This window comes from Cyprinus carpio, chromosome A2 (assembly GCF_018340385.1).
Source record: "Cyprinus carpio isolate SPL01 chromosome A2, ASM1834038v1, whole genome shotgun sequence".
Classification (NCBI taxonomy): domain Eukaryota; kingdom Metazoa; phylum Chordata; class Actinopteri; order Cypriniformes; family Cyprinidae; genus Cyprinus; species Cyprinus carpio.
In genome coordinates, this window is record NC_056573.1 from 12,053,026 (window position 1) to 12,071,618 (window position 18,593).

The 18,593-nt window shown below is 36.9% G+C and overlaps 2 protein-coding genes across 2 annotated transcripts; both read right to left on the reverse strand.

The window, feature by feature from the left end:
• Positions 1-395: 395 nt before the first annotated feature.
• LOC109105433 (calponin-2-like) lies at positions 396-4,754 on the reverse strand. Its single transcript, XM_019118741.2, is given in 8 exon segments — positions 396-1,784; positions 1,786-1,871; positions 2,619-2,765; positions 2,921-3,037; positions 3,131-3,268; positions 3,476-3,542; positions 3,627-3,748; positions 4,545-4,754. Coding segments are annotated over 8 exon segments (918 nt in total). The 5' UTR covers positions 4,605-4,754; the 3' UTR covers positions 396-1,603.
• A 1,001-nt stretch (positions 4,755-5,755) lies between these two features.
• LOC109105443 (mediator of RNA polymerase II transcription subunit 26) lies at positions 5,756-14,745 on the reverse strand. Its single transcript, XM_042773359.1, has 3 exons — positions 14,398-14,745; positions 9,652-9,726; positions 5,756-9,153 (listed from the first exon to the last, which is right to left on the reverse strand). Exons 1-3 carry the CDS (start codon positions 14,467-14,469, stop codon positions 7,528-7,530), a joined length of 1,773 nt encoding a protein of 590 aa, XP_042629293.1. The 5' UTR covers positions 14,470-14,745; the 3' UTR covers positions 5,756-7,527.
• Positions 14,746-18,593: the final 3,848 nt, after the last annotated feature.

Below are 18,593 nucleotides of genomic sequence, written 5' to 3' on the forward strand. Positions count from 1 at the left end.
CAGACATCTTGCAGACGTACGTGTGCTATCTGGGTAGTGGGCCATTCTCCAGTATCTGAGTATGCACTAGTTAGTACATAACGGCTTAGCTGACTCAACACTGCTTGATTGACCGAATGGATCATTGATTATGGATCCAGGACTTCCATTGAGAAATAAGCTCGTTGTTTCAAAGTTTGCAAATGTTATCTTTCACTTGCATAGGAATGACAATAACATACTTGCTTTGTTTATACTGAAGTTTTCAAAGTGCAACAGTCTATAAATTAAATGAATCATGACAAAAGTAACTGTCGTTCATCTTTTAATATGAGCCCGGTCATTACTACATCCATCTAACCATCTTATTCCATAAAAAAAAAATAAAAAAAAAATTTAAAGCACACACAGATAAATTCATTTATTTATGTGATTTATTTGAGCAGACCTAAAATTTCCAATGTTAAGTACAAAGGGTCATTTGGAATGAGAACAAATACTGTGGAAAAAAGTACTGAATCTAGTTCCTAATTTGGAATGTTCAAGGCTCACAATGTTATACTTCAATTTCCTTTCACAATACTATAATCCAAAGAAAACAAGACAAGCTCCAGTTTTTCTGGCTCTGCAAATGGTAAAATATTTGATGAGAATATGAAACACTAATACAAAGATTAACTCTTTAAAACACATTACAGATTGCATGAGACAGTAAAGTGTATTATAAAACATAAAAAAAATAAAAACATTCATATCCTCACATCAAGCAAGGAAGTATAATTTTTAGAATGTCAAAAGCAGAACTGACTAAAAAATGCTGCTGAAATTATAGATGAACCCTTCCTTTTTGTGCATGTGCTCTCAATTTCCAGCCTAGAAATACAATAACAAAATATTACTGGGGAAAAAAGCTCTTAAATTAATACAATTGACCACATAAATGCAGTAAAGGTTCACCTTATCTAAACCCTCACTATTTTAACTTTGCATCTTTAAACTGTAACAGCAAAAATTCACCTTCACATGCTCGACTGACAAGAAAAAGTGATTTTAAACCCCTGAGCATGTTCTATATTCAAATAATGAATCAGGCTCACGTAACGCTCTTTCTCGTATATACTTAATATTGAATTTCTTCACAACAGCATGATTAGAACAGAAAAAAAAAAAATACAAATCATTATTTGGGATTATGTGAAAAACTTTACAATAACCCCTGTCATACTTGTGTTTAACATCAAAGAAGAAATCAGCATTTTCAATGAATAAAAAAATCAAATAAAAACTACATTAAACTGAATAATTAAGCAAATACTAAATATTATTATAGTGGTTGTGCAATTAAAAGACTGTCATATGAACCATATAAAATACAAGAAGCATCAATACAATAACATTTAACTGATATGTTTTGTAGGGCTCTTGCTTCAAATAAACAAAACAATGTTTATGAAAAGAACATGTATATAGTTAAAACTAAGTGATATTTTCATATTGGTCACTTTCATCCGACAGATGGCACACTTACTGTGGTATAATGGAATGTTTTGGGTCTTTTGTTTGCAAGTAAGTATCAGCTTTCCTTTAGCTTCTCATTCAGACTCCTAACCTACGATTGGTTGATTCAGTAATCTTGACCATCATCCTGATAACCCTGGTATCCCTCGTCTTGGTAATCCGTGTAGCCAGTGTCACCTTCTCCACTTGCACTGGGTGCACCTTGGGGACAGTATTTGGCATCATAGATCTGACGGCCAAGCCCGAAATTCTGCCCGCTCTGGTTGGCGCCTTGAGTATACCCCATGTAGAGACATTGTGGAGTTGTCACACTTATCTGTGCCTAATTTCTGGTCGTAGATGGCACGGCGGGTCCCTGGAGCTGTCATACCAGCCTATAAACAGATGAGAGTTACTTAATATTATACATATATTATTGCAGTATTTATTGATATTTTAAATTAGATTTTTGAATTAATATTTCCAAATTTAGTTAAATTTTCTCAAATGTAACCTTTTCATTAAATATTTATATTTCATTTCAGCTTTATTTCAGTTAATAAACACAGTTTCTGATAGTTTTAATAACAACACTGATAAGAATGATATAATGCAGAAAATTAGCAATATCATAATTTTGTTATGAGCTTGTCATTTTTATAATATTCCATTTAGCTTTAATTTATATCATTTCAGTTAAAGTAATTTTAGTGCTTCAGCTTGAATAGATTGTATTCAAGGCAACAGTTACATTTATTTTTTTTCTTACATTTTTTAAGTTGAGATTTTTATCTATTTATATTTTATTTCAGTCTAATGTCAATTAAAGAAAATGCTTATTAAAAGTAAAAATAAAAGTTTTCTTTTAACATTTCCATTTACCTTTAATTTATTTTTAGTTTTAGTAATTTTGGTACTTCAAACATATTTTATGTCAGTTAGTGGCCAAGACAACATTTCCAAATTTTGTTAATTTTTTTTTTAAGTTGAATATTTTCATCTAATATTTATATTTTATTTCAGCCTAATTTTGATTAATGAAAATGCTTTTTGATTGTTTTAGTTTTAGTTAACAATAACACCTCTGATCAGAAGGAGTAAGCAATAAGGCAATATCATAGGACACAGAGGGTGGTATTTACCTGGCTAGCACCCTTGTTGGTTCCCATCTGAAGACTGATGGTTGAATGGTCCATTGGTGGTAGAATGTGTGCCTTGGCATCGTACAGGTGTCTTCTGGTGCCATAGGCATTCATTCCAGCTTGACTTGCACATTTATTTGTTCCCATCTATTAAAAGACATGCAAGTGAGCTACAAATATTCTCATGCTACTTTCCAGATTGAGGCAAATACATTGTACATACATACATACATAATTGTGACTCAAAATCAGATGGTTTAAAATAATGACAGAAACGTGGTCATATAAAATTTTTATCACACCTGTAATCCAATGACACATTGCCCGGCTTTCATTTTCTCTTCATCAAATGCCCTCTCCTGTCTCTCTGCATATTTCACTCCAATGTCTACACTTGAGTGGATGCCCTTGGTTTTAGCCTGTAAACACAGTGAGAATCTATGATCACAGACTGAAATATAGACGGAGTTAGGCTGTTCTCCTGCAAAATTATTTCATTCAGCAGGCCTTACCATGCCAGCAAGAGCCAGGAGGGTGGTCTGAACCTGTGTCATATTTCCATTCTCAAACAGATCATTGGCTTCAAAAATATCGTGTGGTTTGAGTCCGTAGGTGGTGATCGCTTTAATGAAGTTGGTCAGGTTCTCCAGCTGCAACAGAATAAAATAGCTGAATGCAAACAAGACAAAACATAACCTTCTACTATAAAAGACAATCTTATCAGCACTTTAAGTGAACACAACAGACCACTATGTTAAAAAAAAAAAAAAAAAAAGTTCAATGTCAGTACAATGTCTCTAGCTTTACGAAAACGTTCAGGAATAAACATTTCAGAGAAGTGGAAAGGGTCAGCTCACCTGATGCCAGTTTTGCGACGACTGGCTGATCTTTTTAATAGACCCTGGTTGAAGTTTGTTTATGAGCCTTTAAGGAAACATCAAGACCTCAAGGTTACGCAAAGGTATGTTGTGAAATTATTATTGAAAAACAGACATGATAGGAACTTACTCGCAGAGTATGACACCATTTTTTAACCCTTTCTGAAAGTCATCTCCAATTGAGCGCCCAGTAATGTCCTCGATCCAAATACGTAATTCTTCCTCTTTCTGAGGGTCATACTTCTGTGCAATCTAGTGGAAATATGAACATGACATTAATGAATAATGATACAATAAACAGACTATAAGACACTTCTATGCTCATTATTTCAATAATAACACAAGATCTCCATGATCATTTCTTTAAGGCCCCACAGTATATAAAGAAACAACACGTAGGTGAGTGAGATAATTATATTTAAGTCTAAATATATATACGTTAGTCAAACATCAAAATAAGGAAATCAAAGGCATATCTAACACCTTAAATCTGTCTGTCTAGTTAACGCCAGGGCTGCTAACTGATACTAGTATGCTAAAATCACATCCACGCCTATCAGGAAGGGCAATGTGAACCAGCAGCAACTTTATTGTGAGCACAAGCTGTGCGGTTTTCAGGCCAGATTACAATGACATGTTTGAGCACTGGAGGCAACGCCCCAAGAGTTCTTAGAACTTTCTTTACGGTTTCCGCGACTTCTTTTGCGTTTTACGTACTTTAAGTTGACAGCTAGTTGCCAGCAAACAATATAATGCAATATGCATTACATGATGCACGATTATGATTTAGCCTTGTATCGTAACACGTGTGTTACATGTTAACACTAAAGGAAGTTTAGGAAACATTTGATACACTTTAGATTCATCAGAATGAGACGACGCGATTTCTATTAAATATGAGCTACAATATAATGCGTTACTTTTATATAGCGCTTTTCTGGGTACTCAAAGCGCTTCACATGAAAGCGGGAGAATGTGGCAAACAAAACATGTCTACGTTTTCACGAATGTTTTAAACTAGTTTGCAGATTAGTTCACGTAAGCCTACCTTGCTTTTCACTTCCGCTGAAAACCCGTATGCTGGACCTCTGTTGAACTGCGAAGACATTGTGTCAGCGACAAGAGCAGCCAAAGTTTCAAAACAGGCTGTCGGGAAGTGAAAGAAAGACTTCGTCAAAAGTTTGATAGTTTGTCTGATTTCTATTTTAGAGTATGTAGATCCAGAACTTCCCCTCGGTTACCTCGTCACCAATGAAAGCGCGCGCTCAATGCAGTCTCCGCCTCTTTCTTGCCTTCTTGGCCCTGATTGATATCAAAAACTCCATATATGGCACTAAAGTACCAAATTCCTTTACAATGGGAGTATCCCTGTGTCCGTCCTGGTATTCCAGACTCGCGGTAGCTGAGGATTGAGTCACCTCTGGGAATAAGGCAGGCTGCTGAATGAAGTCACTTACATTCATAAAATATTTCTCTGAAATGCTGAGGAAGCAATGCAGGATAGGATATCATGTTAATTATGGAAGTTTCAATTGATTGTTTAGAATTGTTTTTGCTTGTAAACGGTGCTTGAGCTGTGCATATTTCTCTCCTGATTCAGACGAGTCAACTTCTTCGCTGCAGAAAGTAATATTATGATTGAAGTACACATTTAAGCCAAAAGCAAAGGGTGGATTTGTCTATTACAAACATGCCGAGTATCACTTCACAAGATTTTAATTTTATGCACTGGAGTCACATTGTGAGTGATGTAATGCTAAATTTCTCATTTTCATCTTTGTTCATCAGAAACCCGTTCACCTGTTCAGATGAAGAAACAAACTCATCTACTTCTTAAATGGCCTGAGGGTGAGTACTTTTTCATTTTAGGTGAACTATTCTTTTAAATGGTGACTAAAGGTCCATACAGGCTTAGAATGATGTGAAGGAGAGTAAACGAAAGAATTTTCATTTTCAGTGAACTATCCCTTTAAGACTGAGGTTGAGTATGTGTTTATACTGCAACCACTTTTGGTTAGCTTCAGTCAAAGGGGGTTTCCATGACACATCAAACAAGCAAATTGACTTTTGCAATCACACTTGAATAGTACATTACATAAGTAACAACAAATTTTGTTATTTACTATTGATTCATTCAGCATGACATTTTCCTGAAAAGGAATAGAAATATTAAACGACAGATATTCCTCTCATGAACATGTCAATCATGTAGGTTTGGGACAAATAACCTTGATGGAAGAAAGGGTTCCATGAAGCAAAGAGTTTTGATCATTTTATTTTTTTCAAACAAACGAGTGATGTTAAACACTGAACAAATATACTGATCAAAAATGATCAAAGAAGTCTCTCCTCTAGTTTTTAATTGCAAATTGTATTTGCAATACCCTAACCAAGTGTTGAGCTCTTAGATGGCCTTTGCTTCAAAAACAATGCATATCCCTGGACTATCTGACATGGTTTTAAAACATATGCTGTTCTTTTGAAACCAAGTGAAGCTAGTGGAAGCCTTTCCAAACTTTTTACATCAAAGGCACATTGGCAGGACGAAGGTAGCAGAGCACACAGTGTTTGCAAGTCGACAGCAAATTGGTTTCACCCCCTTCACAAGAAGTTTGTCTTTAAAACAATGGCAAGGCATTAAAAAAATTATTGAATGAAAAAAAAAAAAAAAAAAAAAAAAAACAAGATCGATGTCAAACTGAGAACACTGAATGAATAATAGGCCCACAACCTATAAATCTAGGTCTGTAGATGCCTGTGAACAGCAACAAACGATTGGGTCTTCCATTCAAAATGCTTTGTTTCCTCCAAAATTAATTGCGTTCACACACACACACACACACACACACACAAAAAAAAAGACAAACAAAAAAAAAAAAAGACTTAGAAAGGTTTTACATGGATTGCAAGAACTATGTACAGACAAGCAGGATAACGCGCATATTTATTGACACATTTAGCACAATGCGTCCATTTGAGAAAAAAAAAAAGACCATATATCAGATGCCATGAGGTGTTTCCTTCTGTACCACCTAAACAAATGTCTAAATGCCATACATTCACAAAGGCTCTTCAAATAAGAACGTCATTGTTGAATGGTTTCAGTAAGGCAAACGATATCTAAAGGAATGGAAACGAGTATATTTCCAGCATATTAACATTTTCCTGCTTTCCTGTCCTCACAGCATGAAGATGAAGTAGCACCCTCTGTGGCCATTCACTGTGTTTTCTTCTAGCACATGAATACTTTCTCTTTTTTGACATTTAACCATATTTTTTTTTTTTTTTACAATTATCTAGGCAAACAGATTTAAAATATTGTTTTAACATCTAAAAATAGATTGCTTTTCTCTCATATGAAAATCATGTATATTAAATAAACCGAGAAAGAAATGTTAAGCATTAAGATAATGACGTTCAGTTCGGAATGGAATGTCGGTATCTACTGCAATTAGCACACATACGTGAGAGCCGCTGTGGGAAAAAATGTATTTATATATGCCTCATGTACATCACAAATAAGGGGACAAATGTGTGATGCGAACAGAAAAGCCTCAAACAAATCTGCACATCTTAGTGGATAACCTTCTGCTAGAAAAAAAAAAACAAGGAAAGCAAAAATGGTCAAATAAATAGATGCATACATGATAAGAAACTTTTATAATTTATTCTTTGTCACATAAAGCTTTTTGTAACTGCCAAAAAATGTTCTCGACTTGCTTTTAAACATATCTGTACTGCTCGATGCTTGCTCAGACCCTCCTATTCACATGTTGTGCAAGAACTGGCCCAGTTAAATCCCTGCGAGCCATTATATACAACCCTTGTTTGCAAATTCTTGTTGGTAGCAGCACATCACAAACAGGACATCACTTCAGCTCCTTCTTGTGGAAAACTGAACTCTGAACAACCGGCGTTGGTTCGTTCTTTACACCTGTAAGATGAACCTAGTACAGCGTGACGAGGAGAGTCGGTTCGATCTCCTACGACTCACAGTGGGAACATTGAAAACTTTTCCAAGCCCTGTTCTCTCAGTCCAGGCAAACATATGGCAGGATGTTCAGTTTACTCTCATCGTCATGAAGATCCAACGATATACACTCTGTCCAATCAAACCAGGCTCCCTTGGTGTCATAACAACCGTTCACCCCCGGCCAGTGTTCGTTATGTATTCTGAGAAGGTCCTCGTTTGATACGTCCCGAGTCACCCCGGGTAGTTCTGTTGGGGAGCTGCTCGGTACTAAAACGTGCATTTTTCGGGTCTCTTTGACGTCGTGTTCCTCTCGCTTCAAATATTCAGTCATGAAAAAGTGTGCCCCGTGGGTCTGTGCTCCAGAGGATGTGAGGACATTGCTCTGAAGGTTAAGGTACGATTGAATAATTTCATTTCTGGACAGCTCTTTCCAGTTTGTCTGTTGAAAGGGGTTGGGAACCGACGTAGGTGTCTTTTGCTGAGGCATCTCAGTCCTCACCAAAGGCTCTGCGATTGGCGGGCCTTGGCACTCTGCCTCGTGGTGGGATTCTTTTGGAGTGAGGGGCTTAATCTGTCCGGTCACCGGATCGAATGTCAACCTACGCTCTTTTAACCGCACGGGTTTGGTCCTGTCCTCCGCGGACTGCCCCTGAAGATTTACTGTGTAGTCTCTGGGTCTGTATTTCTTTCGCTTTTTGCCTTCCAAGTTGGAGGTCGCTCCTCCCCGCTCCCCCTTGGTTTCCGTGCCCTCCAAGCTGTGTGTGGTGAGTGGGGAGCCAGAGAGCAGCTCCAATGTCGCAGTGCTGTGTGGGGCCTGGGAGAGTGTATCTGTAGATCTGTGCAAGTGCATCAAGCCTTCCAGCCCCACAGATGACGGACCATCGCCGATGCACACCTGGGCCGGCGACGTTAAAGGCTGCAGTGTGGGCAAAGGCGAGGCCACTTGGGCTGAATTCTGTGACGGGCTCGAGAGAGTCCCTTTTGGTGCATATGTCGAAGACCTTTTGGCCATTGTCTCATGCATTATGCTGCGCGGACTCGAGGAGTACCGAGGGCTTTTGGGCTGATGCTGTCCACCTCCATCCATTCTCGCGTGCTGCTGTAACACTGATGTTTTGAGTAAGGAGGAAGTGCTAGGTAGTTTGGTAAGCCCCGGAGAGCTCGGATGAGGCTTCACAGCGTTGACAGGGATTTTGTTGTGCCTGTCATTCTCAAGGTGTTCCATGCGGATTCTGTCAGACGGTACATCATCTTTATCCGGGAGTGGCTCGGGGCTCCCCTTAATTCCATTTGATGGTGGGGAAGAGGAATACACTGGCTCGTAAAGGGATGTCTTCGTAATTTTGGCTGGCAGATGCAGACTATCCATTTGCTCCCCCCGCCGCTTTCGGCTGCTGGATTTCTCTGCCTTTGGGGAGTATGTGTTATGGATGTCATTCCTGGTTTTGAGTTCAGGAGCAACCTTGCTTGAAGGGGGGACTGCTGGAGGCGTGTCTGTCCGGCAGGGATGAGCGCCGCCATTGGCAGAACCCGGGACATTTGATGCTCCTCTCACCGGAGTGTCACTTTGTCCGGGCTCGATCAGCTTCTGCCAGTTCCGCAGGAGTTTCTTGGCACGTTTGGCAAGGTCCTCATCCTTTGTTTTCTTTCTCACATCGTTGATCAGCTTTCCCAAGCGGGTTTCCTGCATTGAAAAGGAAACATCAGAGTAAATACTCAAAATTGCATATTACAAGTCATATCAAGTCTTCACAAAAAGTATTTTTCTGTCAAATTAATACCATGCAGTGTTAATGAAGGAATTATGATAGTCAAGATATTAACTGGTACATCAAGTGACATTTCCTGGTCCAAATGCTCTATCAAACAGGGCTAATATATACTCATGGTATGCTGTTTTAATACCAAAAAAAAATTCATTATCCTAACTTTATCTCCATACTAAAATCGCAGTTAGCCAGACAGTGATGTATCGTTTCTGAATCATTAAAATATTGTTGTCTGGGAAACTGTGAGCCTAGAAACAATAGTGTATGCCATGAGTTTTTAAAAGCTTAGCTTAAATGTATAGTATTCATGCTTGAAATATAGTGCTGAACTGGACCTGGAAATAGTATTTGATATGTCTCAAGTCTTAGGCAGATTGATATATTAGTGATGATTAGTGTACATCTTTACCAACCTCAAGTGCTTCTTTGGTGATAGGATATTTCTCCAAATTGGTGATAACATCAAGAACTGCAACCATGTTACAGATCTGTTTAGAAAGACAGAGTTTAACATAAGCCTGATGACACATACTATAGGGTGACCACACGTGCCATTTGCCCAGGACACGTCCTGGCCAGGATTTCTATATTGCCTAAAATATCAAAGTTTTGGCTTTGTTTGCGCTGCGCAGACCAATTGTTTGTATGATAAAATACTGTGAGAGCTCTAGAGAGCAGACGGCTTCTTGTGCTTTTGAATCGCTCTCACAGTACTTTGATGTCATACACCAATGCTCAGTGCTGCTTCAAGTCGAACACTAATATGTACACCGTATTTACATTGCTTTGACCATTCTCTGTAGAGCCCACCTTCTCACGCACCACGACTGGTCGATTAGGTACAATGTCTGCATGTTATTGGTCAAACGATCATTATCTTCATTAAGTATGAAAACAGGAAACCAAAGCCAAAACCTGAATATTTTAGGCAATATAGAAATCCTGGCCAGGACGTGTCCTGGTATAGAAAAATGCCGAAAACACATTCTAAAGGCAGGAAGTGTTCAAATCTAAGGCTGGAATACACTAAACAACTTTTGCTAGAATTATTCTCCAATCTGCTGTAGGAAGTCAACTCTAGTTGCTGAAAGTCAGTCAGTCTCCAGATTTTGATGCATTTCACAGAAAAATCAGTTTATGAGGAGCACAGACTCAGTTTGAGAAGATTTTAGAATACGTTAACATTTGTCTTCTAGCAATGAGGTGCATGTTTCTGCATGAATTTTGGAATGAACCACAATTGTTTAGACCGCATTTATTTACATTGCATAGATCAGGTGACCTAATTTAGATTTTTCTTCCCATGTGGAACAGATCAGATATGACCCAGGAACGCATAAGCAGGAAACAAAGCACATGTATTCCAATATTCTCAGATTGGTTGCAGGCCTTTTTCATGTGTGGAAATAAATCTGACATGAATCGGATACGTGCATTTGCATCTGCCATGTAAGTGGACAGATGGATATTCCTCTGTCAATACAAGTCCTATATAGGGCTGGGTGGTAACGATTATTGTGATACAATTTTCCTCTATAAAATAAAATAAAAGTTCAATAAATGTTTATGCGCCAAAAGCGGAACAAAACATTTGAACCACATGGACCATTTATCCGATCAACTCAAAGTTTAAAGGGGTCATATGATGCAATTTCAAGTTTTCCTTTCTCTTTAGAGTGATGCAAGCTGTTCGTGAATAGACAATATCCTTAAAGTTGCAAAGATTAAAGTCTAAAACCCAAAGAGATATTCTTTATAAAAGAAAAGACTTGTCCACACCCTCCTAAAACACCTTGTTTAAACATGCCCCCACGTCTACATCACGATGTACAAAGATTTACATAACACCGCCCAAGTGTTCACTCAAAGAAAGAAGGCGTAACTTTGATTCTCACTTTAGTATTGTTGCCTCCGCCGCCATGTCGTGGAGCCGCTGTGTGTTTCGTTGTGAAAGCGAAACTACTTTGTGTTTGGCCTTCCAAAAGAGGACACAATTAGAAATCGGGTTAAGTTGTATTTACAACACTGTTCCAGAACCATTCAACCCAAATATTCAGATGTGTGCAGTGCATTTTACACAGGACTGTTTTCTAAACCTGTGAGAGTAGCCTACAATGCCGGCTGTGCACAAAGGCTGTTTCTATAAAGTGGGGCAACTCCAACTTTGTAAGGACAGTCTGGCGCTTCTGACTCACAGCCTGTAAGTACGTTTTCATATTTAAAGAATTTGGCACCGACTACTCAAACATAAGTTTTGACCAGTGTAGAGTTGCACTTCTTGTTTGTCGTTTCTCCAATCAGAAGTGCAGACATGGTTTTATGTTTACGCGGCCCAATACGCAACACGTAAAAAGACAGTAGAGGCCATCATAATCAGTAATTATGTCCCCACTGGATGCAACAAATACCTCGTTTGTAATGAGTTTTATTGGTTTTGTCTCCTCGCACCAGGACATGGCATCACAGTATGATAAGGGAAGTAACATTTCCGTCTCACGCTTGAGGCATTCGGCCGATCACAACTCACTGGATAGCTGGCCAATCAGTGTACACCTTGCTTTTCAGACCGATGAGCTTCGTGAAAAATCGACACGTTTCGGAAAGGTGGGGCATAGAGGAGCAACAATGTACAGTATGTGGAAAAGAGTATGTTTTTTTGTTTTGTTTTTTTACATTAAATAATGTTTATTTTTATTGAATTAATATGAATACTCTTTATAATGTTTCTTTTTGTTAGCTTACTAGAGCAGATGTGTTCGTGTCCACTAAACAGCGCATGAATTAATTGAGTGAATTTTTTAAAGAATATTATTAATATGATAGTGTTGTGTGTTATTATCGTATTGTTTTATTTTATAAAAGAAGAAGTTAATTAAATGTACTAATGGAGTAATGGAATATAATTACAGTTTGTTATTAAGCTATAGTGTTTGTGCATTTAGACTAAATGTATTTAGACTACTGTTTTTCATACAAATACCTAGAAACCATACAGTTACATTTTTACCATGGTGTTGAGGTGCTATATGTGTGGTTTTAACTGTGGTTATTATCTAAATGTATGCTACTATGGAATGGTTAATTTAAATAAAACTCAAACAGTCAGAATAATTAAATTTCACCATATAAAAATGAGGTTGTTATAATTTTTACAGATGTTACTGTTTTTGATAATGAACATGAACCTAAATCTGCATCCTAACTCAAGCTACAGTCAAATGTGCATTTCTAAGAGACAAAAAAAAGTAATATTAATATTGCAGCCTGCACTGCAGACTATGCTAAAGAGACACGTCATCAAAGTCAGAAACCTGATTCATAATTTGAAACAATATCACTCTTTAGAGCATGCAGAAATTAATTTTTCTATTAAGATATTTATTTAAGAAAAAAAAAATGACTGAAAAAAGTGCAAAGAATTCAAAACCATAAACAGTAGTTTAAAACCACAATTGACAGTCTGGTTTCTACAACATTCACTTAGGAACAAAAATCTGCCTTCAGACTTGAAAGAATTGAAGATTTGAAATTTATTGCAGTAATTACTGATATCGACTGTCCTTGTTTTTCCTGCAGAATTGGGCTACTTTTACTCTGTTTTGGGTTGTTTTTTAGTTCCTGGGTTAAAGCAATCTCCCCCCACTATTTTGACCTGGGGGAATGCCATCTGAGGGGAAAACCATGACCATTTTATTCTGTAACCATTTACAAAGTCAGCAAGTGTATTATACCTAGAATCTTAAAATCTGTACCAATTTTGTAAAGAAGTGTAGTGCATTCCAGCCTTAAACTAAAAAAAAAAAAAAAAAAAAAAAAAAAAAAAATTACATGAAGTTGCTCAATGTCTGATATAAAGAAAATCAAATCAAAAACACACCGACACTTGGCACACAAGCAAAATTGTTTCCACACTCTTTTGTAAGTGTCAGATGTAGAATATTAAAACAAATGTGATACACTGTAGTTTAATTCAGTAACAATTTGGTGTATCGTAGACATCTCACCTCTCATTCACAGTCAGTGAGTGTGGAAAAATCTGAACAACTTTTAATCTGCGGAAGCAGAAACTGTTCATGAACACTTCAATCAACAGACAACAGGTTTAACCCTTTTACTCCAAGGCAGAATTCTGACCCTCCTAACCTTAACCTACCAATTTAACCCCAAGAGACTAGTAACAACGCAATAAACGTTGTATGGACATCCACCGCCAAAACACATAAACCGTCAATGTGTGTATGAAATGTATTCAGAATCAAACATCTTGTAAGAGTTAAAACCCGACCACTTTTTACTTACCATAAAATCTCTGGTGAAGACACTCGCTAGAACCTTAAAGTTGGGAATATTTATTGTGATAGCAATTGTTAGCCTAGTACAAGATTAGATGTGGCTGTCACATTTTCCAGCCAGACAGTTGGTTAGCTCTGCGTCCCCAGTTAGCATAGCAACGCAGCCGGATCAGCTACCAGCTGTGTGCTCAGGTTTGTTCACACACATTGAGGACAGCCAAGACCACACATCTACGACTGTTTGAAGGCATCGACAGAGGATTAATCTCTCCTGGTGATACAGAATCAAGCTAACTCACTGCTCTCAGCATGAATTCGTCTGCTAGCGCTTTGCTAATGCCACTGTGTCAGCTAACCACATATACCGACCTCATATTAGCCAAGATATTCGGTGTATAAGCAGGAAACAACAGACAGTGTTCACTGGCGACATTAGCGATACTGTTAAACTTACAAAAAGCGATAAACGAGCAGATAATTATTTAAAATCTGCTCCAAAGCACAATAGCAGATAGCTTGACATGAAGCAGCTAGCGGACAACAGGCTTCACGCAAACATGTCATCGGTGTCTGATCGCAACATACACCTTAAATTGAGATGGCCACTTTAATAAAAACTCTCGATGCATGCTTGTGTTTGAAGGCTGGGTTATATCACGCCTGTCCGTTTGCTCCGTTAGCGTAGCGCGAGGGATAACGTTAAATGTGTCTCCCGTCAGTTAGCCAACTGCTAAAGGGAGATCCACATCTGCTCTGCCACACATTCAGACGCTCGACACGGCGTTTGGCGGCTCGAAATAAGGCTCTAACTGTGTCGTGTCGGGGAAAGTGAGCTTTGGTCGGCAGGAGAGTGAGCGGGTTACTCACATTGCTCTGGCTATCGATGGCCTGCAGCAGCCGGTCTCTCATCTGCTGCGGGGTTGCGGAGGCCGTTGTCATTGCCTGCTCGGTGCGAATCGGCCGACGGGGGAAAAATCCTCCGGATTCAAGGGCTTAATGGACTGCAGGAACTCACAGACCTCTCGGGAGGATTGAGAAGTGGCGGAACCACATGTTTCTGATGTGATTGTTGGCTTGAGAAATGGTGTGTGTGTTCAGTTGGGAGATGAAGGTTCGACAGTTGTGTCTCTCCACCTCATTGCGTCGAGCGCTCTCAACGATCTCATAAACTCCACTGGATCAAAACCTCGGGCCCGCTGCATTATGGGAGAGCGCGACGCCGCGTGACGCCATCACGCAGGTTCAAATCAACTCGGCCAGACAATGATGCAGAACCCAGACATGATTAGAATGGGAAAAAAAAACATTCCCCCCAAAAAAACCCCGATTAACGATTATGTTGGAAGTTTTTAATATATTACATATATGCACATGATATAATAAGCACCATGATAAATGTCCATAATACACAATGAACATGTTACAATTAACATGTATTAGGTTCTAGAGAAAAAAAATTAAAAATATTAAAAAGAAAAGTGGAAAAGGATGCCACTGCACTAAGCAATCAACATATTGAAATTATAAAAAACATTATATATATATATATATATATATATATATATATATATATATATATAACTTTCCCTAATAAAAGGTCTATTAATAATTGCACATTAGATTTTTATTTTTGTTTCCTATGGCTATTGAAAAGCATTTATCACTTACTGTTGGCAAAAATATTTACTTTACTCTTTATGAAGCTATTCTCTATAAAAATCACATTGCAATTCTTTGCAATTTTACAACATGTATGGAGTCTATAATTATAAAATTGTTATAAGCTCAGATCCAACTTTATCTTAATGTTTTTGAGCACAGAGGGAAATCATACAAACAAATATGCTTTTAAACATTTTATTCAATCCAATAAACAAATATTAATGCAAAGGTACAAAGACTTAAGCTTCCACACAGAAAAATACAGTAAGGACAATGGAATTTAAGCTTGATAACATTTTGTTTTAAATAAGTAGCACACTTACAAAGCCCACAATATTTTGTATTCTTTTATTATTATTTTGTTTTCTATATTTCATAGAAAACATGTAGTAATAGGAACATATTTTCCTTTTGTTTTAAAGGGTCAGATAAACCAAACCACAAAGCTGCAGATCTATGTTCCTGAAAGCTAGGTTTGCATATTTGGTGAGTATAGTTATGTCTTGTTGCAAAAAATTGGATAAACGTCTGAACTTTGCAGTCAAATGTATGTGCAACATCTGAATTATCATACATTGAAAAAATAGAAATTAGCTGCCTTTGTATATATATGAACCACCGAGACAGTTCACATTCATTAAACGCACAGAGTATTTTAAAGTTTTGTCATGTATACGTTTCAAATCCACTGGGTTGCATTATCAAGTTATCTCTTTAGCACTATAACAATGTTTTTTGTACATAAAGAAAAAAAAGAGATACAAAACCACTTTGTCAAAAATGATATTTCCAGTTGCAAAAGTTTTAGTAATGCACTAGCAGAGAGTTCAGATATACTCAGAGCTTGATAACTGCGAAAAAGCAGGACATCACATCGAGACTTGCGGGTATTTTAATATTCAGTACCATGCAGCGAAAGTTCACCCAATATAAAGCAGGTTTTCAGTGTTGAAGGCTGAAGTCATATAGAGTCTCATGTAAATGGTTGGCCCTGGGAGAGATTATACATCAAGGTACATAACTGCTTTGTTTTTAAATACAGCTGTCCTAAAATACCAAAGTAAATTAAAAAGTAAAGTCACTAGGTAGTCGCTGTGGCAAAATGACAATTACTCAAGAGCATCTTTATATTGGATACAATACAGTAGCAGAAGCATGATTTCAATTAAAAAAATTTTTTTTTACAAACAACAAACTTTGGTTTTTTTTTTTTTTTCAATGGCTTGTCAATTATGGAGAAAATGCAAGTAAAGTATACAAGCAAACTGTCTGCACTATTATTTTTCTGGCCCCTATGAACTGGTGGTTTGGCAAATGACTGATCTGGAAATTAATAGAAAGAAAATTAACTATGAATGGGCCACAAAAAAAAGAAACAATTTTAAATTTAAAGTGTGTTCATCACTGGTGAGAATTATATAGAAATTAGATATTTAAAAAACAATACATCCCAATTTTTTTAGAATACTCAGCATATTTCATATTTCTGTTCACATTATATTATATTAAACAGACTTTTTTTAATGGGTTATGATATATTAGTTAAATGAATGAAAGGATTGATTTTTTTTTTTGTTTGCTGCAAATTAAATATATTTAATTTTTCTGCATTATTAGGACACTTGCGAAAATATTTTTGAATGAAAGAAAACTGGCCAAGACAGTTATCTGAAAATCTAGGAACTGAGTGGATAAAGCAACCACTGCAAACAAATCACAAATCTACAACACACTGCAGCAAACAGACCTTGATGCATGTGAAGACAACTTGTACAGTACTTAAACATCAAACTCCCAATGCACACACACACACACACAAAACACAAAATAAAAGAATACCGGCCAGAAACTAACAGTTCTACTGCAAATACTACAAAACAAAGACATAAGTAAATATTATTTCACAATGCTTCAACAAGGTTCAGTGTATAGAGGCTGAAAAGCAAAACTGCATGTACATTTGCAGCAGGGATTCTTTTATGATTTGGCTGATGATGAACATAGATCTGTGTGTTTAAACCATGAAATTGAGTAAAGTGTGGATCCCCTGAACGGAGGGACAGTATAGCGTCCACTTCAAGCATTTTAAAATGTAAAAACATACAGTTCATTTAATATATATATATATATATATATATATATATATATATATATATATATATATATATATATATATATATATATATATATATAATAATTTTTTTTTTTTTACATACTCCTGATATTTTATGATCTACTCTTACTTTTTAAAATATAGAAATGTATAACTGTAGCATTTATATACATGAAGACTCTGCATACATTAGATACTGAATAAGTTATTGGTTAACTTATGATGAAGGACCTTGTCTTGTCTGCATGCTCTCCTTTCTGGATCTGTTCTGGATTGGTTCAATTCATGGTAATGATACACTATGATCCACAGATGAAGCTTTATAAAAGGTAAAATGGTCATTGAATTGAGATGCAGAAAGGTAACCTGCCTTCTTGAATGCATTTCGGTAATATCGGGAAACTTTTATATTTTTTCCTAACACTACATAAAAAAGTTTTTTTTGTTTTTGTTTTTTTTGCATTGACCAAGTAAAAAATAATAAATAGACAACAGATACTTTTTTTCCTTTTCAAAAATACTTGTCTTAGAGTAGAAGGCAAAGTCGGCCAAACAGAGGGGGGAAATAGACCCAGTGCACTTAACAGTCACTCAGAGAGGTGAAAAATAAATGGGGGGAGATTGGGAATGGATTGGGTATCGATTAAAGTGCCAAGTAAATGTAGGAAGTGATTTCATGTAGTAATTTCACAAATGCAGAACACATATATAGAGATGTAAAATAAAATATCAGAGAGATAAAAGTGCACAGCTTATCAATCACCAATACTTGTGATGGTCAGACATGCAAAATAAAAAACAAAAACCGCTCACAGCTCAATAGCTATGAGTTTCTGTACAATGCAGCCTCTTGCAAATGAAATGGAGGGGCCACAACAACAGAGGGCAGCTATTAAACACATGGAAAGGTACACAAACATCACAGTAACAAAAATAATGCTAGTTTCAGTAATATGTTTGGTCCTACATAAAAATGATGAAATACATTCTGGTTCTTTTCAATGAGGCAGTCAAGTAAAAGAATATAACAGTAACTGATTACCTGACACATACTTCCCGTCAACTATTTTACATTTTGAACACATGAAGCATAATCCTCATGAAAACAGTTGTCAGAGACAAAGCACATGTAGGTCATGCTTTTTTTTTTATACAGGAAATTTACACGGTGCAATCAGATCCCTTACAAGAGGAATCCCTTACGGACAATCGAAACGGTTTTCATGCATTAACTGCTTCTCTTTTTTTCCTTTTTGCTGACAACAGACAAAGCAATCCATGTAACAAG